This window comes from Dunckerocampus dactyliophorus, chromosome 19 (assembly GCF_027744805.1).
Source record: "Dunckerocampus dactyliophorus isolate RoL2022-P2 chromosome 19, RoL_Ddac_1.1, whole genome shotgun sequence".
Classification (NCBI taxonomy): domain Eukaryota; kingdom Metazoa; phylum Chordata; class Actinopteri; order Syngnathiformes; family Syngnathidae; genus Dunckerocampus; species Dunckerocampus dactyliophorus.
The window spans coordinates 14,699,209-14,723,911 of record NC_072837.1 but is presented as its reverse complement, the minus strand read 5'-3'; the positions used below and the strand labels follow the sequence as shown (position 1 = coordinate 14,723,911).

Below are 24,703 nucleotides of genomic sequence, written 5' to 3'. Positions count from 1 at the left end.
ATGAGGACGTGTTGTTGCAATGAATGGACGAGAGACGTGTTTGTTTGAATTTGGAGACACATATATGGTGTTGGAATTGCACTGCTGTTGATGTGTTCAGGTAAGAATAAAGTTATAAGAGTTCGTCAGACACTATGTGACTGTGCCGCTGTCTGTCGTCATAATAGAGAGCCATGGCTTGGCATGATGCTGTGCGTTAATTGCTAAAAAAAAAATGTAATGTAATGAATGAAATATATTTGTTACTGCTGCTAACGCGCTATTTTTGACAGCCCGATAGTCACAAAACAATGCAGCTGCATTTTAAATGTTTATTGTGGCACAAATTGACGCTAAACAACATTATTGTCAACATTTTTTGAGGCCAAGGGGGTTTTTTGCAAAGCGAGTTTAGTGGTTAGCGAGGTGTGTTGAGTGAAAAGCCAGACTTGCGTGTTCAGTGAAGGTAGCTCTTGTTTAAAGCAGCTCTGTCACCATGGTAACTTAGGCTAAGCTCATAGCCTGGTCAGGACCAGGTTATGTCCAGGCTTTCAGTTTAAAACGGGCTATGAAAGTGCCACCGTTTTACTGTTTAACAAATTCGGAGATGGCGTCACCATTTAGGAGTCATGGAAATTTGTTATTTTTTTTTTAAAGAGCATTGCCTGATGACATTATCCATCTATAAGTGGGATTAATTTCATGAAACTATAACATCAAAAACAAAAGTTGTTGCTTCAATGTATTTACTTTTTAAACGGATAAGAAAATATGTTAAAGTTGTGCAATAATAATCAACGTTAACTTGCGCATTCACACGCCGCATGCTAGCATTCCAGTCAGGATCGGCTAGGCCAGTGGTAGGTTCCCAACGCAGAGAGCGACACTCAGTGGTGAAAGAACAGAAGTTTAATGCAAGGCGTGCACCGCTATAAAAGGTGAGCAGGAAAAAGACAAAGTATAACGGGAAATGCCGCTGGGAAACTTATCACAAAGTGGAAAGCCGGACTTGACAAAGTAAGTCGATAACCGCCGTGGAGGGACCAATTAAGTCTGATTGCGGATGTTAGGTTTTGTAGAGTTGCATCTTGAGCACAAAGGCTGGTTTGTGGAACCACTCTCACTATACACCGCCCAAATAAACCACTAATGTTATTATGACATTAAATAATAATAATTTAATATGTCATTGTGAGAAAGGGTGATGGGTTTGTGTTGTTCTGAACATTCATTTCCCAGGATACGAATGTGAGAAAGGGTGATGGGTTTGGGAAGTATCTTGTTATTGTTATCTGCTGACCTTGCCTACCAGGTGCTTGTTACGTACTGAGGAAGACAGGACACTCATATAACCAAACTAGGTTGCCTGGCGCCTGTTTTGTTAAAAACAGTAACTCTGTGTGCGAATGCCTGAGTTTCGGGGCCGGCCACCCCGTTCTCACGCTCGCACGAACAGACTGGCATAAAGAGGGGAGAGCGAAAACACCTAGACGGAGTCTGCTGCGGGTTGTGATCGAACGCCCAGCCGATTGATGCGAACTCTTCCACGGGTGTTGGCTCTCCACCCTGTTGGCGTAGGTAAGAGGCTTTTTCGCTGCAATCATATATCTTGTGTGTTGATGCTTAAATAAATACGCCCTTGTTTAGGCTAAAATACCTTGATGTGTCTGTGTCATTCTGTGTGCCGACTGAACACGATCCTCTAAAAATATTCTAAAACATTTTTGGCGTTGTCGGCAGGATCCACGTTCAGCTGCATGCAGAATGGCTTTGTGCTGTATAAGAAAAGTGAAAAATACAGATGTCCTCACCATGGAGGAAGTGTTGTCAGGGTGGGTAGCCCCTGACGAGGTGAAAGGGATAGGCGCCATCTTACGACAACGCGGGGGACGCCCTGGGCCGTGGGCTGGCGATATCCCTGTAGCAAGCGCTGAGGTGCTGTTACGAATGTTGAACAAGGTTGAATATAACGAGGAGGCACCCTTGAGGGGAACACGGGAGAATTTGTGGATCTGTGCAGAGGCATGGAAGGAGCGTAATCTAGCGGTGGCGAAGGCCAACGCTCAGACGGCGCAACAGACCAAGCAGCTGCAGGATAAGGAAAAAGAGTTAAGGCGAATGCAGTGCATAATGGATAAGACCGTTATGTGCCTGTCGCAATTGATTCGTGCCGCCCGAAATCGTTCATCCCGTAAAGTTGATGCGAAGCACGTTCGCTCCTTTGTGGCCGGGATGAGTGAAGATTGGGATCCCGAGGGGTGGGATGGGGACATAAGGGGAGATGACCCAGACGAGAGGCTGGGACCTCTCCCCGATCCGCCCCCGGTTCGAAGTATTTATCCATCATTAAAGCAATTTAAGAAAATGCAACCTGTTACACGACGACATCAGGTGCAAGGCATAGCAGATATGAGGCAGATGGTGGACGCACAGGGGCAGCCTGTGATAGGAGCAAACGGGCGGCCTGTGATGGAGCCTGTGCTTGAGATGCAGGAACAACGGTTGATTAAGGAGGACTTTACACAAGATGAGGTGACTCTGATTTTGTCGAGATATAAACAAAGACCAGGAGAGGCGTTGGACACGTGGCTGCTGCGTCTGGCTGACGATGGGGCCGATGCTATAGCTGTGGATTCGGGAGATTGTGTCAGGTTTTCTGGAATGTCGTCCGACCCGTCGGTCAATACAGAATACAGGATAGTGGGACGGCTGATAGGGGATGGAGAAAGTTTGCCACTGTGTTTATTGTATGCTATGGCTGCCCATGAAGTGTACCCCACGCCTGGGGACTGGCCGCTGTTGACTGGTACCTGGCATACCTTGCGGGATGCAGCGCAGCCGATGGCGCGGCTATGTTTGAGGGAGTCAGTGTCACGGGATTCAGACCCTTTTATTAATGACAAGGAAGTGTCTAAGCGGGTTCGGGACGCTATCATACGTGATTCGCCACCGCAATATAGATCCGCGGTGTTAACAGTGTTGCTAGGAGCACAAGACTTGACGTGTGCTGCTGTGCGAATGAGGTTGATGGAGTTAGCAGGACTTGGGGATTGGGGCATGACGGCTTCTGAGCCAAGTAAGCTCCCCCAAACCCGAGAAGAGCGTAAGCCTTTCGTGAAGAAGAGTGGTAGCGGAGCTACCAGGACTGAGATGTGGAAGGCTTTGATTAAAGCGGGAGTACCAGCAGAGGAAATAGATGGCATCCCAACGAATGCGTTAATGGAGAAGTGTAGGCAGAAGGGCATACAAGTGAGGTGTAATATGGCTCCTAGGGTGGATCTGGGTGTGGCAGACTTGGTCGCTATGCTGAAGGAAGTGGTCAGGCCACCTCCTACGGCGCCACCCCGTTCAAGAGTGGAGGATCAGTCTGATGATGATTCCTCAGATTCGGGAGAGGAAGAAAGGTATGTTGCTGCCGTGAGCAGAAAGCAGACCAAGAAGCAGAGGAAGAAGGAGAAAAGAGATAGGCGAAGGCGTGACAGGGATGAAGAATAGGGGGGATGGTCAAGCCCTGGTAGTCCAAAATGCGGTGAACTGGTCTACCAGTGATATTAGGCCTCATGTGCAAGTGCAGATATATTGGGACAAGTCTGTGCAAACTGTAACAGCGTTGGTGGACACAGGGGCTGAGGCTCGTTGATTAGTGGAAATCCGGACAAAATTAAAGGAAAAATCGTGCCCCTAACGGGAATTGGGGGAAAAGTAGTGTAAAAGTATAACACTAGCACCAAAAATCGGACAAACGCCCATTAAAAAGTATACCGTTGTAGTCACTCCCATAAAGGAGTGGATAGTGGGAATGGACATTTTGACAGGAATGACTTTGCATTTAAGACACGGGAAGTTTATGTTTGGAGATCTTAGGAAAATAAAGTCTGTTTTGGTGGGAAAAGTGCACATGGCACCATTCCCCATACCTGAAGCGACGACGTTAATCTCCATGAAACAATATAGAATCCGTGGGGGTCAGGAGGAGATTACTAAAACAATAAAAGATAAGGAGAAATTGGGGTAATTTGTAGATTATGGGGGGAACAACCCGTGGTTGTACAAAAAGATGACAAAATTGCACAGTTAATAATTAAACCATGCAATATGACCTCAGTACAGGAGATTACTCCACCTGAGGTTGTTACTTTTAGAAGTACTAGAGGTTTTGGTTCAACAGATAAGGTGGGAGCTAAAGTGTGGGTGAAGCAGCGGGATGGTCCTCCACAACCCGCTGAAATTATAGCACAGGGAAATGATGCTACCGTAAGTGTCATGTATTCAGGACAGGAGAAATGGGTCAATGTACCTGTGTCAAAATGTTACTTAAGGGAAGATTAGAAAGTGTAGGATGCTATGTCCAACTGTGCTTCTTTGTGCAGGTAAATGATCAACTGGAAACGCTTTACTGGAGTGCCAAGGAGGGCTCGACATCGACAAGATGGCTGGGGACCGCGGACCTCTTTGGTCACGCGCCTCCTTGCTCTTGGTGTCATGGTGGCCCACTCTTGGGGAACAACCCAAGAAACGACCCGGAACGAGTGCAGGACCACGTGAGCTGTCCGGCAGGTCAAGCATGTCTGATGGCCAACATCACCAGTGACTGTAACATCTACGTCTGTTACACATGCCTGGCACAAACTCTTCACGTCCGAATGGCCCAAGCTACTCAGAGGACTGTGGTGTCATGGACAATCAAGTTTCCAAATCTCCCAACATGTGATCGACGACGTCGAGAGTGGTATGACACGCTGCTTGGAGGGACTGGAACGGTGTTGGGGGTGTCCAACACCATCGACGGGGAGGTCACGCGTACGTACAGTGCTGTCGACCACTGGACAGTATACATCACGGGCGTTACACCAAGTTGGGGAGTGGTTACCTAACGGGATAGGTACACAATTGAGTAATGTCAATTTATGGACGCATCAGTACAATTGGCAATTGACTATGTTTAACGAAACTTATCGCTCCTTAATGAATCTGACCCAAATTGCCAATTGGACTGCTTGTAATATGCAAATGTTACATGCACGCATTCAGAAGGAAAGGTTTATAACTGGAGTTTATACAGGGAATTATCATCAGTGGAGAAATACTTGGAATATTAGTCAAAAACTATGGCTCCAACTATTTCCGGAACAAACTGTTTGCAATAACACCCAATGCAAAGGTTATTGGTATCAATACAATGTAACTCAAGTGAAAACTGTATGCCGATATGAAGTACTTCCGGTAATACATGGATATCATTATCTGCATGTGAGTGGAGAGTGGTTTGAAGCCGCAACAAATACGACTTATGACACTGATTTATGTGATAAAACTGATCAAGGGATGGTATGTACTTTACAGATGGGTCACGCTAATCCATGTTTGAGTGATAGTCAGGTAACATTATGTGATTGGAGTGTTGAGACACCACGAGACATGCTATGGCAGGTAGGGCCACATTACCTATGCGTAGCTACCATGAGACAACACCCACAGTTACCTTCAGCTCCATTCGTTGGCTGTCTTAATGATGTGCACCTGTGGCATTGGAATAATCAAACGTATTATCTCACCAATTACTCCCAGGAGTCCAGATTGTCAGCGGTGCAGTGGGAGGTTTTGCGCCACCCCTGGACTGTGTCTCTGGACCGGTTCAAATGCGCATTGGACCGGTCCACAGAATTGAAGGATCTGATACAAAGACATAGGTACAATGTCACGCGGTTGTGGGTGTCCACATTAATAGCCGGGGATGAAGTGAAACATGTAGCGAGGCTAGTGCAGCAGAGTTCCGCCCATCATTGGTGGGATATTTTATCTGGAATGTCTGTAACTGCCAGGAAAACCATACTGCCACCCTTGTTTATTTTGGCGGGATGCTTAATTATATTAACCTTATGTAACGTATTCACTTGCTTGTATGTTAGACGAGCTAAAAGACAGCTTGAGAGAATAATTTTTAATCAGTGGTAGTATTATGCGAATTGCTGTGTGTGAAAGCGATGCCCCTTTTGGGCTTACCAAAATTGAGGTAATTGTGGAAAGCGGGGGACCGGATATTTGTGTTTGGAATTTTCATGTTGCGGGGAATATGATGTGGGGTGAATTTGTCTGTGACACACGGGCGGATTTACTTGAGAGGGTGCAACACGATCTGGTTAATTGGAATAATTGGGAGGGGAACATGATGAATGATGCTATGTTATGGACGGTGGAAGATTTTATGAATTGAGGAAAATTATGTTCAGAACATCAAGAGTGGAATGTGAGAAAGGGTGATGGGTTTGTGTTGTTCTGAACATTCATTTCCCAGGATACGAATGTGAGAAAGGGTGATGGGTTTGGGAAGTATCTTGTTATTGTTATCTGCTGACCTTGCCTACCAGGTGCTTGTTATGTACTGAGGAAGACAGGACACTCATATAACCAAACTAGGTTGCCTGGCGCCTGTTTTGTTAAAAACAGTAACTCTGTGTGCGAATGCCTGAGTTTCGGGGCCGGCCACCCCGTTCTCACGCTCGCACGAACAGACTGGCATAAAGAGGGGAGAGCGAAAACACCTAGACGGAGTCTGCTGCGGGTTGTGATCGAACGCCCAGCCGATTGATGCGAACTCTTCCACGGGTGTTGGCTCTCCACCCTGTTGCCGTAGGTAAGAGGCTTTTTCGCTGCAATCATATATCTTGTGTGTTGATGCTTAAATAAATACGCCCTTGTTTAGGCTAAAATACCTTGATGTGTCTGTGTCATTCTGTGTGCCGACTGAACACAATCCTCTAAAAATATTCTAAAACAGTCATCTTTCACTCTGTAAAGTTCTGGAACTGGCGTTTGTGACATGGCCTTTCTCACAGGCAACTCGTCCTGTCTGTCAAACGTTTGCAGCATTTCTCAAAGTGCTGGCTTTCCAACTGTATTAAAGAGCAGCATTTTTCGATGTATTAAACTACACTTTCTGTGAATACACACAATTTTGTGCTGTTTTGTTTGTATTTACTTTGTCGACCAAAACGTCTCAGTGAGTGTTGGCTGTCGGTACAAAGGCTCTGCATCTTGATGCTAGCTTTTTTTCCCAGAGGGAACATTGGGTCAAGTTGATATGTTTGAGGTGGGCTAGTGAGTTTTGTTGCCTTTTATGTTGTCACCACTTTCAAACATCTCTTCCATGCACAGATTCGCCACTATGGGTGTGACTGGTGAGCCCATAGCACAACCATGAATTTGTCTGTAAAATTGCTCTGCAAACCACATTGCTCTGTAAAAAAAAACAGAGCAATGTGGTCTATTCCATCCACTGTAAAGATGAGGAATGCAAAGAGCACTACATTGGGGAAACTAAGCGAATGCTCCAAAAAAGGCTTTATCAACATCGCAGGGACAATTCTAGTGGGCCTCAATCAGCAGTACATCTACACCTTAAAGCTACCAATCACTCTTTTGAGGACAGCGAGGTAAAGATTTTGGCTAAAGAAAACAGATGGTTTGAAAGAGGAGTAAAGGAAGCTATTTTTGTCAAACAACAGAACCCATCATTGAATCGGAATGGTGGTTTGAGGTTTAATTTGGACCCTGTGTTCAGCAGGTTACTGAGACCAAAACCCACAGCTCTTAGTCTTGCAAATGAGGTAGAGCCAGGGCCGAGCCAGAACAATAGATGCTAACAAGCCAGTATCAGAGTCGTTCATACCCAACTCAGGGAGCGACACTTCCGTTTGATCGGGGGTGCTAATGGCAGGAGAGGATTATACCACTACTCCGCCCAGGCTTAGTGTAAGGAACCAATAGAAGGAGGGTGTTGGCACACCAATTCCGCCCACTCTGACTGTATTTAAGGCCTAGGCTACCAGCACTTATTAGTTCGCTGACGAAGCTCTTTGGATGAGGAGCGAAACGTCCGACACCTTCTTCACAGAAGTACAGATGACATCTCAAGAAGCCTTTCCCTCGATGGACAACTCCTGTACGACTGAGAGCCTACACAGACGCACATACAAACATATTTGGTATACTGGCTCGTTTGTGTTGACGGGCTCACTTTGCTTATTATTAATATTCCCATATAGGGACTCTGGCATTTGGCTTTGTAAGCGTCTTTTTCCCTCCTAACTTTACTATGTTACCTTGCATTGCTCCTCACAAAGCTCCACTCTTTTGCTGTGTGTGTATGCTAGTGGCCCCCCTCCCTCCCACCACACACACAGACAAAGCGACTTTACAACTGACAAGAGGTTTCACTCTGTTTGTCATTGTTGTATGAAACGCTGTTAGCCTTCCCAGATCTTGCGACACCTCAGATAAAGAATGTAAAAGGTTTTAGGTCATGAACAGGCTGTTGAAGCCACTCGTGACCTTTGGTGGTGATCAGTGGAAATGATAACTGAGGAGACAGCACATGACGTTTATCTGATGTATAAGGATGTTTACGCAGAGCTGTCCAGGTTGAAAGTTGTCGGTCAGGTATTGTTCTTGTCTCTCTGGGACGTCGCCCCTACACTGGTCTGTGTTGGAACACACAAAAAAAATGCATCAAGCGACTGAGAGGTGTCAAACGTCCAACACAAATGTGAGACTTTGAACCTAAATTTGGACAAAGGTTGGAGAACCAGACTGACGAGAAAGTCCCCGGCCCTTGCCTGTATCAAGTTTCACATCACAACATTTTTGTGTTTGCTGTGAGGACAAGCACGCAGAGGAACACAGTTTGAATCAGAAGATGGGACTGCTGGAAGTATTTCTCCAGGCGGACACCGGTGTCCCGCTGCTGGGGGCTGCAGTGGTCCTGCTCCTGGTCTACTTTGCTTCATCCACTTTTAACTCCAGTGAGAGTGGCTATGAACCTCCGGGACCACGACCACTTCCTTTGCTGGGAAACCTTCTGCTGCTGGACCTGAAGAGACCCTACAACACGCTGGTGGAGGTGACCACAGCACTGACTATATCCTCATGCATACATGATCCTCACATTGATCTTCTCTCGTAGCTCTCCAAGAAGTATGGCCCGGTGTTTACCGTCTACCTGGGGTCCAAGAAGGTGGTGGTTCTGGCCGGCTACCAGACGGTGAAGGAGGCACTGGTCAACCATGCGGACGAGTTTGGAGACAGAGACACCTTACGAATCGTGACGGAGTATAACAAAGGCCACGGTGAGTCGCTTTTTAACAACAAAACATCAAGTGTTCCCTTTCATGGAGCCGTCTCTGCACGTTGGTTTCCTCAGGGGTCTTATGGAGCAATGGAGACTCGTGGAAGGACATGAGACGCTTCGCCCTCACCAACCTGAGAGACTTTGGAATGGGTAAGAAGGCGTGTGAAGACAAGATCATTGAGGAAAGCCAACACCTCATGGAGGTCATCAGGAAGTTCAATGGTAAGGCCGTCCTTGTAGAACTTAAATACTGTACAACTTGAGATTTGAACACTTCTGTGTCAATCGATGGTTTCAGGAGAATCCTTTGATACCACTCAGCCCATCAACTACGCCGTCTCCAACATCATCTCCTCCATCGTTTACGGAAGCAGGTTTGAGTATGACGATCCAGAGTTCACAGCCATGGTGGACGAAATGAACCGGAAAATCCAGCTGGCCGGCTCGCCCTCAGCTCAGGTAGCTCCTCCCCTTCTACTCGTCTTCATCCTTGTCTTCACCGTCAGAGTGTCCTCCTCAGGTCTTCAACATGTTCCCGTGGCTCGGCAAGATGCTGCCACAGAACAAGGAATTCTTCCGTCTAACTGAGAACTACAGTAGGAAGAATCTGGAAGTATTCCGCCGTTTGGAAGAAAGCCTCAACCCACTGATGTGCAGAAGCTTGGTGGACGCCTTCTTTGTCCGCAAGCAACAGCTGGAGGTGTGTCCACACTTAAAGACGTGTCCAACTTTGGATGCTGATTGGTTGTCTTGCAGGAGTCTGGCATCACCAAGAGTCACTTCCATGATGAAAACTTGATGTGGACGGTCCAGAACCTTTTTGCTGCTGGCACTGAGACCACAGCCACCACGCTGAGGTGGGCTCTTCTCCTCATGGCAAAGTATCCAAACATCCAAGGTAAGAAGCTGCCCTCACGTCTCGCACGTGTCCACACCAGCTCCTGAAGGTATGTGTCCCACCTCAGAGCAGGTCCGTGAGGAGCTGAGCAGGGTGATTGGGGATCGCCAGGTCCAGGTGGAAGACAGGAGGAACCTGCCCTTCACGGACGCTGTCATCCATGAGACCCAGAGGGTGGCCAACATCGTCCCCATGGCGTTGCCTCACAGGACCAGCCAGGACGTCACCTTCAAGGGTCACTTCATCAAGAAGGTTTGATAGAGAACAGAGAAAACAAGACAAAGACGTAAACATTCACCTTACCGTCTGTCTACAGGGGACCACCGTCTATGTCCTCCTCATGTCTGTCCTGCACGATGAGGACGAGTGGGAGAAGCCGCACTCCTTCCATCCTGCCCACTTCCTGGACAAGGACGGGAACTTTGTCAAGCGAGACGCCTTCATGCCTTTCTCTGCAGGTGGGTGCTATACGTGGAAGACAACAAAGGCAAAAACTAGTCCTAGTGTCTCATCTACTTTTTATGGACATAACAGAACGCCTAATGACCGAAATGCACTTATTTAGATTGTTTTGCCTGCTCACATGTTACTAGGCAGAATTCATAGCACAGCAGTCATCACATAGCACAGAAAGGACAGGGAGAGTTGGCAGAAACACGAGCAAGTTCCCTGTGCAAGTGTCAGCTTCTTGGTTCTCCTGTGGTCCAGGTCGAAGGATCTGCCTGGGAGAGAGTCTGGCCCGCATGGAGCTCTTCATCTTCTTCGTCACGCTCCTGCAGCACTTCCGCTTCATCCCTCCCCCGGGGGTTTCTGAGGACCAACTGGACCTGACCCCACGGGTGGGCTTCACACTCAGCCCGACTGACCATGAGCTGCGAGCTCTTTGCATGTAGTTCTTCATGTACTTCTTCATGTACTTCTTCCTAGTGCTCCATTAAGTTCTTCAAGTAGTGTTTTAAGTAGATATTATTGTAGATGTCAGTTTATGACCAGAATACATGTGAACCTTTGAAGAAAACTGATCTACAAAGGGAACATTGACAGGAAAACATTGAAACGCCAACAAACCAATAAAGCATTAATGAATCACCCTCAAGTCAACCTTTGACCCCCTGAAGTGTTTAAAATGTTCTAACAGGAAGCTGAGACGTTCTCATCTTTCCCAGGCACTATTATTACTCCTTATTACTTGAATGTGTTTATTATTATTGAATATGTTTATTATTAATGTTTTAGTGTATGTACTATTATTTAATATTAACTTTGCATTTGATGTTTAGTGTCACTTAATATTTTAATATATTAGTATTTACTATATTAATATCTTCATTATTGTTGAATATTTTGTCTCCTAAGTTAATATTTTCATAATGTAATTAATATTTGAATATATTAATTATTTAATATTTAAATATGTTATGGGGATTGAATATTTAGTCACTATTATGATTCTTATTGAGTATTTAAATCCATTAATTAGGATTGTTATAGAATATTTAGTCACCAGTATTGTGCGATGTGGTGAACTCTGATTTTAATGTCAAAGTGACGTCATAGTTTTGGTCCGTTTTCAAGTGGGTGTCCTCATAGCAGATAAGCGGTCCCGCCCTGTGGGTTGGACTTATTGTCTGCAGGGACAGTGTTCCGGGGTTGTACAAAGAACACATTGCGGTTGGGAGACATGGAGCTCGTGGACGTTTTTGTCCCGCTGAGTCTGAGCTCGGCGCTCGGCGCTCTACTGGTGCTGCTGCTGGTCTACGTCGTCTCCTCCTCGGCTTCCAGCTCGCAAGAGTCCCGCAAGGAGCCTCCGGGGCCCAGACCGCTCCCCTTGCTGGGGAACCTGCTTCAGCTGGACCTCCGCAGACCACATTGGTGCCTCATGGAGGTGAGCGAGCGCGAGCTCGACCGTCTCAGACACGCGCCGCAGACTGTCGTGTGTTTTTTCACACGGGTTTTGTTGATTTTGGATTGTAGAAGTCTGCACTTTTGGACTCTTGGTTTGGTTAGTGCTTTACAACACCAGTCAACTCCAATTTGGTCATTGCACGACCTGTAATAAAAATAAGTGCACATTGGCAAGATGCAGTTTGGGGGCCCCTACTACTTGTATGTCAAACTGATGAAGAGATTCCTAACCCTTAGATGGTCTATGAAGGTGTCACAGTTTAATACACTTCATGAGCAAATGAAATTCAACAATGCAAACGAAACATTCAAATTGAGCCGCTCAAGCAAGTTAAACTGATTAAAAAAAAAAAACATGATACAAAACAACATCCTGTGTATGTCAATAAAAAATCGTATAGAGTGTTTGGTAATTTTTTCTTTTACGTTCAATAAGAATATGCAACAAACCAATCTTATTAATTTTAAAGTGAAACAATGAAAACAGCACTACAGTAAAGTAATGCACTCACACTTACAGTATAATAATAATCAGCATAACACCTAATACTTCATCAAAGTAATAATATACAATAAATGTGGCAAGAGCGGGTCAATTTAGCAATTCAGTTTAAATAGGAAAAACATTAACAACACCAGTGGGGAGGAAATGGTCCCCAGAACCAATACACATTTTCTGTAAGGCCGCATCAGATGTAGACACCAAACAGACAGGAAGATTGCCAGTACAAATATGCCAACTTTATTTTATCATAATAGTTCATTTTGTCAATAGTCACATGCATTCAAATAGTAGGACATTAATTGTTAAAACTCAGAGGGGCCGAGAGGGTATTCTGCCAAAGTGGCTCCACCTTTGTGCTCAAGATGCAACTCAACAAAACCTAAATTCCCCACACAGAATTGAACGGTACTTCGACGGTGGTTATCAACTTACTTTGTCCAGTCCGGTTTTCGGCTTTGTGCTCAGTGCGCGTTCACACGAGAGGGGGCGTTTTGACGTCGTATCATTCTAAAAAGTTATCCCAGCCAGTGTATTTTATACAAGATGAGTAAGTAATCACGGAGCGTTTATGAGGAATTCCCAAAATATGCCCGCTAAAAGCGACACTGTCGCCGCCAATAGAGCGAGCGAGGACCGCTGACATGCCAGCATGAAAAAACACAAAACAACATTAACACTGGTTATCACACGAACTATACTCGTCTACCCTTTACATTCATCAACGCTCAACATTGCACAACTTTGACATATTGACACTTATCCATTTAAAAAAATAAATACATTGTAACAACTATTTTTTCCCATGATGTATTTTCATGCAACATTTTCAAATCTCGTTGTGACCACTAGATGGCAGTGTTTCCCTCGCCTGAAAATCTATATAGTATCATATAATAATAATAATAATATCATAATATCATCAAGGAATGCTCTTATTTTTCCTTTTTTTCTCCGTGTCCCCCTTGGTAACCTCGTAGGTTCTCAGTAAATCTCCAAATTAGTGAAACAGCGGCACTTTCATATCTGATTTTAAGCTGAAAGCCTGGACATAATCTGGTCCCGACCAGGTTATGAGTTTAGCCTAAAGTTACCATGGTGATGCAGCTGCTTTAAAAGAGAGCTTTGCAGAATAACCCCCAAATGTCTCCTGAGATTTACTGACCTAAAGCCGCCAAAGGTGTGGAATGCGTGTGTCTCAAGTTGAAGACCACGGCAGGTGTAGCTTCTGTTTGGTGGATTTATCAATAAAAGTGGCGACTTTATGCTCTGTCGGTGTGTTACGCTGTGTTTTGCTGCGGTCTGCAACAACATGGCTAAAGAACAATGCAACTAACAATACACATAAACATAATAATGAAAATAAATGCATACAAAGTGCAGAAATCAATACGGAAATTAACTCAATACGATCATCTTATTAATAATTAATTCATGAAGCTGATCACCCTCTGAGGTCTAACAGTCCATTCCACTATCTGAACTCTGAGTTGTTCACTTTTTAAAATCCTTTTTCCCCAAAGGAAATCATGTAAATAGAAATAATCTGTTCCAGGGTCAAACAGTGGTCATCATAAATGCGTTTAGATATATACTTTACTAATCTCCAGGAGAAATAGTCACATTTTAACATTCTTCAGTGTCATAAAAGTGTAAAAAGAAGTGAAGTAACAATAAAAACAGTCTCAGACTGGCTCGTTGACCTGTCATGTATGAGGGTGGTTCCAACTACAAAATTTTAGTCAAATTGTTTGACCTTAGAGGTTCCACTGTAGTTGTAATTTTTATTTTCCAAGATGTCCAAGAAGTACGGACCAGTCTTCACCTTCCACATGGGGCCCAAGAAGGTGGTGGTCCTGGCCGGCTACAAGACGGTGAAGGAGGCACTGGTCACGTACGCCGAAGACTTTGGAGAGAGAGAACCTCCGACAACCGTCAAGGAGTCCAAGCTGGAGTACGGTAAGAAAACACACACGCATACACACACACACACACGACAGGTCCTAAACACTGTGTGTGTTCGCTTGAGGCATCTTATGGAGCAACGGAGACTCGTGGAAGGAGATGAGACGCTTCGCCCTCACCAACCTGAGAGACTTTGGAATGGGCAAGAAGGCGTGTGAGGACAAGATCATTGAGGAAAGCCAACACCTCATTGAGGTCTTCAACAACCAAAAAGGTACACGACCACAGCAACACAACTTTGCGTCCTCTCTGTGAGCCGCTTGGTTGCCATTCCTGATGTCTTCTGGTGTGTTCGTCGCAGGGGACGCCTACGACAACAACCAGATCATCAACTACGCCGTGTCCAACATCATCTGCTCTCTGGTGTTTGGCAGCAGGTTCCGCTACGACGACCCCGTCTTTGTTGCCATGGTGCAGCGCACTAACAGGAGCGTCCAGCTAGTTGGCGCTCCGACCATGCAGGTCCTCCTTTTTATGCAACCTTGTCAAGGTTAAACATCTCCTGGCACGACAACAAGCAGTTAAACAACAACCACACTGACCCAACAAGTAAATCCAGGGAAGAAAGGTCAGTTTGTCTCGTGTGGTTGCCTGGAACACGCTTTTACGAGGACAGGATCAACATCTTGTTTCTTGGGTGGTACGCTCAAAGATTCTGCCATTGTACCCTTGATAGTTTGGGAACACGCATGTACAGTCATGGCCAAAAGTTTTCAGACACAAATATTAATTATGATAATGGTCATGAGCTTTGGGTAGTGACCGAAAGGACAAGATTGCTGGTACAAGCAGCCGAAATGAATTTTCTCTCTCGGGTGGCTGGGCTCTCCCTAGAGATCAGGTGAGAAGCACCGTCATCCGGGTGAAACTCGGAATAAAACCGCTGCTCCTCCGCATTGAGAGGAGTCAGGTGAGGTGACTCAAGCATCTGCTCAGGATGGCTCCTGGTCTGAGGCCTTGGGAAGAACCCGGGGCACGTTGGAGAGACTACATCTCTCAGATGAAGTAGCCGGGGAGATGGAAGTCTGGGCTTCCTGGTTTAGGCTGCTGCCCCCGTGAGCCAACCTCGGATAAAGTGGAAGAAGATGGATGAATGAACAAATTTTCACAAAATGTGCTGCCTCAGTTGTTATGATGGCAATTTGCACATACTCAAGAATGTCCTGAATAGTGAAAAGATGAACTGCTCTTTGTCATGAAAATAAACTGAATTCCAAAAAAACATTTCCACTTTCTCCAGAAGGAGCAGCTGACATCATGTTAGTGATTCTCTGGTTAACATAAGTGAGCGTGTTGGCAAGGACAAAGGCTGGGGATAACTGACATCTGACATAAGTGAGAAGAACAGACTTGAAATCTTTGTTTTTCCTCTGTTAACCAAGGACAGGGGGCAGCCATCATTGCTTAGCACATAAAGGGCATCACGGGCAAGGATGCTGCTGCTAGTAGGATGGCGCCTACACCAACCATTTAACAGATCATCAAGAACTTTAAGGAGAGAGGTTCAATTGTTGTGAGTAAGGCTTCAGGGCACCCAAGAAAGTCCAGCTTACGCTTGGATTGTCTCCGAAAATTGATATACAGTAGCTGTGGGACTGGGCCACCACCAGTGCAGAGCTTGCTCAGAAATGGTACCAGGCAGGCGTGAGTGCATCTCTACGCACAGTGAGGCAAAGACTTTTGGAAGATGGACTGGAAGGGCTCAAAACACAGCAAACTTTGTGAAAACCAACACTTGTGCCATTCTCAAAAGTTTTTGGCCACAACGGTACAGGTCAAGAGGTACCTCGGTGTCCAATCTTCCTAGATTGGGCCTTGAGGGGCACACGTGGACATCTGTTGTACATCTCGGTCAGTCTAAGTAACCTAATAAGATTTGCTTACTGAGACATCAGAATTTGAAGGCGTGTTCGTCTTCTTGCGCCATTTCTCCTTTGAAGAATAAATAGTAGTGGTTGTAAGACAGAACCATGGATTTCACAAACAGCCTAAGTACGACTTTTGTCTGTGAGAAGCTTATCCAAACAAATCGTTGTTCTTCCACAGTTGTACAACATATTCCCGTGGTTTGGCAAGTGGTTCTTCTCAGTGAGAGAGGAGCTCCGCAGTCTGGGAACCGCCAACCGCAAGCAGGCCATGGAGCTGGTCCAGGGCCTGAAGGAGACGCTCAACCCGCACGCCAGCAGAGGCCTAGTGGACACCTTCCTTATTCGCCAGCAGCATCAGGAGGTCTCACAACGCAAGATGACGCATAGCCTGGTGCTTTAGAAACCAACACAGATTGTCTTTGATGTTCCAGGAGTCCGGGGATGTGGGTCACTTCCACAATCCAAACCTGATGATGACAGTGTCAAACCTGTTTCTGGCCGGCACGGAAACCACCGCAACTACACTCAGATGGGGACTTCTCCTCATGGCCAAGTACCCAAAGATACAAGGTAACGAGACACTCGTCCACGAGTTAGCTTAACAGGTCCAGCAGATGGAGCTGTCAGTAAAATCATCATAAAGGAAGCGTTATGACCAAGTTGCATGTAAACTTTCAGAACAGGTCCGTGAGGAGCTGAACAGGGTGATCGGGGATCGACAGGTCCAGGTGGAGGACAGGAAGAACCTGCCCTTCACAGACGCCGTCATCCACGAGACCCAGAGGGTGGGCAACATCATCCCCATGGCGCTTCCTCACAGGACAAGTCGGGATGTCACCTTCCAGGGTCACTTCATCAAGAAGGTCTGCCTGAGGAGAAAGCAAAAATTCTTGAAGGATGCAAATGGATGTCATGTGAGTGGTTTTGGTCTCCAGGGGACGACGGTGCATCCTCTCCTCACGTCCGTCCTCTATGACGAGGATGAGTGGGAGAAGCCGCACTCCTTCCATCCCGCCCACTTCCTGGACAAAGACGGGAACTTTGTCAAGCGAGATGCCTTCATGCCTTTCTCTGCAGGTGATTGACATGTCCGCAGGGGGGTGGCCACCCTTCACGTGCCCCTCCCCCTCAAGTGTCTTTGTGCCTTGTCCAGGTCGCAGGGTCTGCCTGGGAGAAAGTCTGGCCAAGATGGAGCTCTTCATCTTCTTTGCCACGCTCATACAGCACTTCCACTTCACCCCTCCCCCGGGGGTCTCGGAAGACCAGCTGGACCTGACCCCACGGGTGGGCGCCACCCTCTGCCCGTCACCCCACAAACTTTGTGCTGTCTCGTGCATGCGAGGTTAGCTCGAGAGCCCTTTGTGTTGTTTGCAATCATCACACAGGATTTTTCCTCTTGAAGGTATTGATGCTCCTGATATTTGGACAGAAATTCACCAATTGTTTGTCAAGAAAAATAATACATAAATATACACACAGTACATATCAAATTAAAAACAATTAAAAAATATATACATTAAATCCTCTGTGATGATTTCCAAATCAGTGATATATATAATAATGTTTTGCTATGTAGTCGTATAGGAACGAATAGAAATCATGCTTAACAAAGATTTGCTTCCACTATGACTTATAGGTTTTTGGCCCTCACGCAGACGTGAGAGTCACAAATTATTTGGAAGATATAAAAAATAAAAAAAACTGCTTAAATCTATGGTAATATAAAACATGCTGAAACCAAAGCAACAACAATTCAGAGAAAAATGTAGAAACTAATAATAATAATGAACTCCAATGTGACTAAAAGGCCAGGGAACAACGGAGGAACAATAGCAAAGAGTAAACGGAGCAATTAGGGCAGCCCAGGAAGATGCTGGAGAAACAACAGTTGAGTAAAAGCTAGCGAAGGGCGGAGAAAGACTGAACATACCAAAAAAGAAGACTTAGCATGGAAGCTAGTAGCAAGCAAACAAGGAAACAGGAAAGTTGTGACACAATGGAGAAGTCGGGTCAACACGAGGAACCAAATCTGGCATCTTCTTGGTGTGGCCGCAGGGTTTATGAATGTTGGTTTCAGATTGCATTCGCGTGCCTCGTTGCTCCACCCCCATCCAGCAGATCAAATTGCCTGCAAACGGAGCAAAGGACAGGAAACGGTAGACAGAAAAGCAAACAGTTTGTTGGGCTGCAAAGCATTTTCTTTAATGAGAATAAAGACATAAAAAGGAAGAAATGTTTGCCGGTTGGCTCGGTCTAACGTAATCGCCGCGTTATTTTTATCCTGGCTGATTTGGCAGCCAATCAGGTGACCATAAAGCAGGTCAAAGATTATTGTGCACATCTTATGAAAGTTTTTCCATCATCCAAAGTCTGATCCGCATCAAAGATTCTTCTTGCCAAAAATAAATAACATGATGCGTCTCATAAGTGTGTGTCTCATGAGGCAGCGCCATGGGGGCGGTCCTACACTTTTACATGATGACTCATTTCCTCTTTCTATTTGCTACCGTCATGGCCCGTCTTCCTGACGGCAGCGTAGGTCACTTGCTCTTCCTCCTGTCTGACCTGCACAACATTATTTTCATGGTATTACTCCAACATGAACAAGTGTAAAAAGAAGTGAAGCAGAGTCATGCTGGAGTGGGGCGCTCTGACAACATTGTGTCCCGTGTCCCTCTCACCTGGTTCTTCTCCGAGCTAGCCTTCTGCTTTTTGTGGCTAACGATAGCGTACGTCACGCTGGAGCTCGCTGCGTCGTTGTCCGATACGTCCTGGACACATAAAACAACAGCCCATCGGTCACCATGACAACAGCCGCAGTCACTCCCCTGCCGAGTGGGTCACCTTGTGGGCGGAGCTTTTCATGTCGAGGTCGTAAGAGACACTGGCGTAGGTCACATGGCTCTCATCCTATGATGTAAACAAACAGATAAATAACCGGAAATATTAAAAATAACAGCTTTATAATTCTTTTGTTATTTTTGGCCTGAATTACACCCTGTACACCCTGGACTGGTCGCCAGCCAATCGCAGGGCACATATAGACAAACAACCATTCACACTCACATTCATACCTTAGAGTCGCCAATTAACCTAAATTTTTGGAATGTGGGAGGAAACCGGAGTACCCGGAGAAAACCCACGCACGGGGAGAACACGCAAACGCCACACAGAAATGCCCAAGGGAGAATCAAACCCAGGTCTTCCTGATCTCCAGGCCGTTACTGTTGGCCAACATGCTAACCACTAGACCACCGTGCGGCCCAATACAAGCGCTTGTATTTGCGTACCTAATGCTACCGTCTGCCTTGTCCAGGTTTTGAACACTGATCTCCTGCACCGTGAATCTGCAGTGCTACCAGTGGAGCTAGCCAGCTGGCGTTCAGTATAATAATTCATCATAAATACTGTCTATATTAAATGTTTCAACAATCGCACTTCCTATTAGAAGTGTCGAAGGTACAACGCATATAATTGAGGAGAAAATACTCAATTGCCTCCAATACGGCAGTTTAATTGCAGCAAATTAATCCCGCATAAGACACTCCCTCCCCCCCGAACTAAACATATGCCCCCTCCCCCAAAATGTTCCCAAAGCCCTTTTTTTCCCCCAGGACATGACACACATTAAAACAGACGGATATATGGATATATGGAGATGGATATAGCCTGAAAATGTTGATTTAATGATTTAATATTTACCATTATTATTAGTAGTAGTAGTAGTGAATATTCTAATATTTTTATTATTTTGATATTTTTCCACCATTATTACTGTTTCATATTTTCATGTTTATTCTTTAATGGTTCCAAAATTTCCTGAAACTTTTACAATAATTGTATTATTGTATTGTTATATTTTAATGTTGAGTTTTTAATATGTAGCCACAATTATGATTTCATATTTCAGTTATTATCTAATATGAAGTAACCATTATTATTTAATACCTGAATATCTTTACTATTAGTTAATAATTATAGTAATGGTTTCAAACACCGAACGTGTTGCAATACATCTTCTGGCCACAAATGGCAGCACTGAGCCAACGTGGTTTAATACAGTACTTCATCAGCCAACCACATCTCGTTTCTACAGGAAGTCCATATACAACCCCTGGCAAAAATTATGGAATCACCATTCTCGGAGGATGTTCATTCAGTTGTTTAATTTTGTAGAAAAAAAGCAGATCACAGACATGACACAAAACTAAAGTCATTTCAAATGGCAACTTTCTGGCTTTAAGAAACACTAAAAGAAATCAAGAAAAAAAGATGTGGTAGTCAGTAACGGTTACTTTTTTAGACCAATCACAGGGAAAAAATTACGGAATCACTCAATTCTGAGGAAAAAATTATGGAATCATGAAAAAAACAACAACAAAAGAATACTTCAACACACCACTAGTACTTTGTTGCACCACCTCTGGCTTTTATAACAGCTCGCAGTCTCAGAGGCATGGACTTAATGAGTGACAAACAGTACTCTTCATCAATCTGGCTCCAACTTTCTCTGATTGCTTTTGCCAGATCAGCTTTGCAGGTTGGACCATTTTCTTCAACTTCCACCACAGATTTTCAATTGGATTGAGATCCGGACTATTTGCAGGCCATGACAATGACCTTTTGTGTCTTTCCTCAAGGAATGTTTTCACAGTTTTTGCTCTATGGCAAGATGCATTATCATCCTGAAAAATTATTTCATCATCCCCAAACGCCCTTTCAATTGATGGGATAAGAAAAGTGTCCAAAATGTCAACGTAAACTTGTGCATTTATTGAAGATGTAATGACAGCCATCTCCCCAGTGCCTTTACCTGACATGCAGCCCCATATCATCAATGACTGTGGAAATTTGCATGTTTTCTTCAGGCAGTCGTCTTCATAAATCTCATTGGAACGGCACCAAACAAAAGTTCCAGCATCATCACCTTGCCCAATGCAGATTCGCGATTCATCACTGAATATGACTTTCATCCAGTCATCCACAGTCCACCATTGCTTTTTCTTAGCCCATTGTAACCTTGGTTTTTTCTGTTTTGGTGTTAATCATGGCTTTTGTTTAGCTTTCCTGTATGTAAATCCCATTTCCTTTAGGCGGTTTCTTACAGTTCGGTCACAGACGTTGACTCCAGTTTCCTCCCATTTGTTCCTCATTTGTTTTGCTGTGCAGTTTTCAAGACATATTGCTTTGTTTTCTGTCTTGACGCTTTGATGTCTTCCTTGATCTACCAGTATGCTTGCCTTTAACAACCTTCCCATGTTGTTTGTACTTGGTCCAGATTTTAGACACAGCTGACTGTGAACAACCAACATCTTTTGCAACATTGCGTGATGATTTACCTTCTTTAAGAAGTTTGATAATCCTCTCCTTTGTTTCAATTGACATCTCTTGTGTTGGAGCCATGATTCATGTCAGTCTACTTGGTGCAACAGCTCTCCAAGGTGTGATCACTCCTGTTTAACTGCAGACTAACGAGCAGATCAAATCTGATGCAGATGTTAGTTTTGGGAATGGAAATTTACAGGGTGATTCCATAATTTTTTCCTCAGAATTGAGTGATTCCGTAATTTTTTCCCTCTGATTGGTCTAAAAAAGTAACTGTTACTGACTACCACATCTTTTTTCTTGATTTCTTTTAGTGTTTCTTAAAGCCAGAAAGTTGCCATTTGAAATGACTTTAGTTTTGTGTCATGTCTGTGATCTGCTTTTTTTCTACAAATTTAAACAACTGAATGAACATCCTCCAAGACTGGTGATTCCATAATTTTTGCCAGGGGTTGTATAACAGCAAAGGAATAGCATATAATAGTTGTTTTTTAAAAAATACTTACATGTTTTGGTAAATCTGATAAAACAAAGATAGAATGATTAGTATCAGCTGTTTATTGGTGATGTCACATGACCTCTTCTTCCTACCCTCCGTTGCGCGTCTCTTCTGTCTGGTCTTGGCGAGGACGGCGACAGCTAGGATGACCAACAGCATCAAGGTTCCGACGGCAGCGCCGATGATGATGATGAGCTGGGTGCGGTCAGGGGGCGGAGCTCCAGGTTGACGACCCGCGAAGGCCGGCGTGCTCTCGGCTTGGATCTTTACGGCACCAGCCTCCCAATACTGACACGTGTACTTCCTGTCGTGACCGTGCTGACGCTTCACTTTGATGTACGACACGCAGTTCAGCTGCTGGACAAACTCATGTCCGGCGCCGCCTTCCGGGCGCAGCTGGAATCCTTCCTCGTCCACCCAGTGGAGACTCTTCTGAGGACATTGTCTCGCGTAGTTGCTCAGGGTGCACGTGAGGGTCACGTGACCGTCTCTGCTTGGATCTGCGTCCTCAGGAAACGACACTGCGAGACACAAGGCGGGGTGTGACAGGGTCAAAGTTCACATCCGTGCTTCTGAAGAGGACACTCACGCGTCATGACAGTCAGGAACATGTTGATGTCCCGCTGCGTCCTACACGTGTAGTAGCCCGCATCCTCGCCAGTCACATTGCCGACCACTAGAGAGCAGTTGTCCGTCACGTTCAGACGGCGGCCTCGAGGCTTGGTCCGCACCACCTGACCTCTGTCCACCTCCAGGACCGTCCTACTGGCGTCTCTGCTGTAGAGCCACTGGAGGGTGAGGCATGAAGGCTGGGCGCAGGGCAGGGTGACCACACCCCCCGCGTTGGAGAAGAAAACAGGCTGCCCGCTGATGTCTGCATGACAGCCAATTCAATCACATTTTGGACTAGAAAAGAGCTTGATTGACAGCAAACTAGTTAAGACACAAACAACAGCGCCACTGCTGGGTGCAGACAAGTAGTGCACCCCCATTTGACTTCAGTTCAACACAAGCTACAGAACTCTTAGCGAATGACTAAGCCATGATCATCGCAGATAGCTGCCATTCAAATAATGGCCAAAACACGCCAATAATGCACCTATTACAAAAATACATTTTGGGGATCATCATAGATGAAAAAATGAGCTGGAAACCTCACACTGAAAATATACAACATAAGGTGGTGAGAAATACTTCAATACTGAATCAAGCAAAATTTATCAATTTCTACGAGAGAGCAGAAATATGATTTCAGGGGAAAACTCAACGTAAAGCACTTAACGCTAAAAACCCACAGCATTTCAGTATGTGGATTGAAATTATGGAACGGATTGAGAAAGGAGCTCAAACAAAGCAATAAGATGAGCAATTCTGAAAAACAATACAAGCAGTTGATGTTTGCAAACTAGAAAGAAGAGTCTTGAACTTATGTTTAATTATATATTATGTTTATTTGTATTTGTTATGATTGCTTTATTATTATATACAGTATGATTACTATTTTTGATTATTAGAACCTTGACAATTACATTACCATAGCGTTGCATCACCTTATTTTGATTTATTTATTTGAATATTCTTTTTTTCCCCCCCTCACATTCTTTCCCGCCAGTGTTCCTCCAAATGTCCAAAAAGAGCAGGAAGAAGCAGAGCTTATTCAATCCTCCCCCCTCTTTGTTTCACATCCAACAGCTAATAGACGTCACTATTACTAATACAGTTCACATCAAGTGCTGATACATTTTTTTCATTTCCCATTTCCTCAACATGGTCCCTTTACTAGCTCTGAATAACATGAGAGCCTGGTAAAGCAATGTAACAATGTGTCGCAATGAAGGTGAGGTTTGTAAATCTGCCTGGACAAACCGCTGCAAATCTCACCAAGTGCAGGTGTCATATGGCTTAGCACAATATCTCTCTGTGGTTCATGATTCTTCTTCCATATTTTCTCAACATCAACTGCTTGTTGTGTCTTTTGAATTCAGTTACTTTAGTGCATTGTTGGGCCGCACGGTGGTCTAGTGGTTAGCACGTTGGCCAACACAGGAAGACCTGGGTTCGATTCTCCCTTGGGCATTTCTGTGTGGAGTTTGCATGTTCTCCCCGTGTGTGTGTGGGTTTTCTGCGGGTACTCCGGCTTCCTCCCACATTCCCAAAAACATGCAGGTGAGGTTAATTGGTGACTCTAAATTGTCCATAGGTGTGAATGGTTGTTTGTCTATATGTGCCCTGTGATTGGCTGGCAACCAGTCCAGGGTGTACCCCGCCTGTCGCCCGAAGTCAGCTGGGATAGGCTCCAGCATGCCCCCACGACCCTAATGAGGATGAAGCGGTATAGAAAATGGATGGATGGATGGATGGTGCATTGTTTGAGTCCTTCACTCAACCTGTTGAGTGCAAATTGATCTTTTTTGTAGTACAATTAGTGAGAGAAGTCCGCTTTTGTAGTTATTTCCCCATATCTCCGCACAATAAGTTAGATATGGCAATGCTAGAGAACGATAGAGAGTATGGAGTGATTTTTGGTCCAGAACAAATGTTGCCTTATTGAGTATAGAAATGTTTCTAAGTGCTTACAAACTTATTTTCATTGACTTTGTCAATGTCCACGCCATCTATTTGTATTTGCACACTA

General features: G+C 44.9%; 2 protein-coding genes across 4 annotated transcripts in view; one reads left to right on the top strand and one right to left on the bottom strand.

Annotated features, from left to right (window-relative positions):
• Positions 1 to 8,603: 8,603 nt before the first annotated feature.
• Positions 8,604 to 19,211, top strand: LOC129171849 (cytochrome P450 2K4-like). Of its 2 annotated transcripts, XM_054760893.1 has the most exons (14): positions 8,604 to 8,878; positions 8,942 to 9,104; positions 9,179 to 9,328; positions 9,405 to 9,565; positions 9,627 to 9,826; positions 11,724 to 11,889; positions 14,208 to 14,370; positions 14,441 to 14,590; positions 14,678 to 14,838; positions 16,423 to 16,605; positions 16,676 to 16,814; positions 16,923 to 17,107; positions 17,180 to 17,321; positions 17,398 to 19,211. In XM_054760893.1, the coding sequence occupies exons 1-14, from the start codon at positions 8,675 to 8,677 to the stop codon at positions 17,589 to 17,591; spliced, it is 2,361 nt and encodes a 786-aa protein (XP_054616868.1). In that variant the 5' UTR covers positions 8,604 to 8,674; the 3' UTR covers positions 17,592 to 19,211. The 2 variants fall into 2 exon arrangements, with proteins under 2 accessions (XP_054616868.1, XP_054616867.1); XM_054760892.1 differs by lacking the exons at positions 11,724 to 11,889; positions 14,208 to 14,370; positions 14,441 to 14,590; ... (4 more) ...; positions 17,180 to 17,321; positions 17,398 to 19,211 and adding exons at positions 9,863 to 10,004; positions 10,072 to 10,256; positions 10,321 to 10,462; positions 10,713 to 11,100 and having other exon boundaries at positions 8,607 to 8,878; positions 9,627 to 9,806.
• Positions 12,459 to 24,703, bottom strand: part of LOC129171851 (uncharacterized) — a 14,260-nt gene continuing 2,015 nt past the window's right edge. For both annotated transcript variants that reach the window (XM_054760894.1, XM_054760895.1), the window contains exons 2-7: positions 22,658 to 22,942; positions 22,161 to 22,589; positions 22,076 to 22,089; positions 19,089 to 19,154; positions 18,926 to 19,015; positions 12,459 to 18,809 (exon numbers count right to left, since the gene is read on the bottom strand). In XM_054760894.1, the coding sequence (XP_054616869.1) occupies positions 18,741 to 18,809; positions 18,926 to 19,015; positions 19,089 to 19,154; positions 22,076 to 22,089; positions 22,161 to 22,589; positions 22,658 to 22,942 (953 nt within the window). In that variant the 3' untranslated portion in view covers positions 12,459 to 18,740. The remainder of the gene's footprint in view (positions 18,810 to 18,925; positions 19,016 to 19,088; positions 19,155 to 22,075; positions 22,090 to 22,160; positions 22,590 to 22,657; positions 22,943 to 24,703) is intronic.

What these genes read in the sequence shown, in the direction of transcription:
- LOC129171849 (XM_054760893.1), top strand. Translation starts at nt 8,675, where the DNA reads ATGGGACTGCTGGAAGTATTTCTCCAGGCGGACACCGGTGTCCCGCTG. An exon ending in CCGGCTCGCCCTCAGCTCAG is followed by an intron (nt 9,566 to 9,626) that starts GTAGCTCCTCCC and finishes TGTCCTCCTCAG; the next exon opens with GTCTTCAACATGTTCCCGTG. An exon ending in GTGTGTCCACACTTAAAGAC is followed by an intron (nt 9,827 to 11,723) that starts GTGTCCAACTTT and finishes GCTGAGTCTGAG; the next exon opens with CTCGGCGCTCGGCGCTCTAC.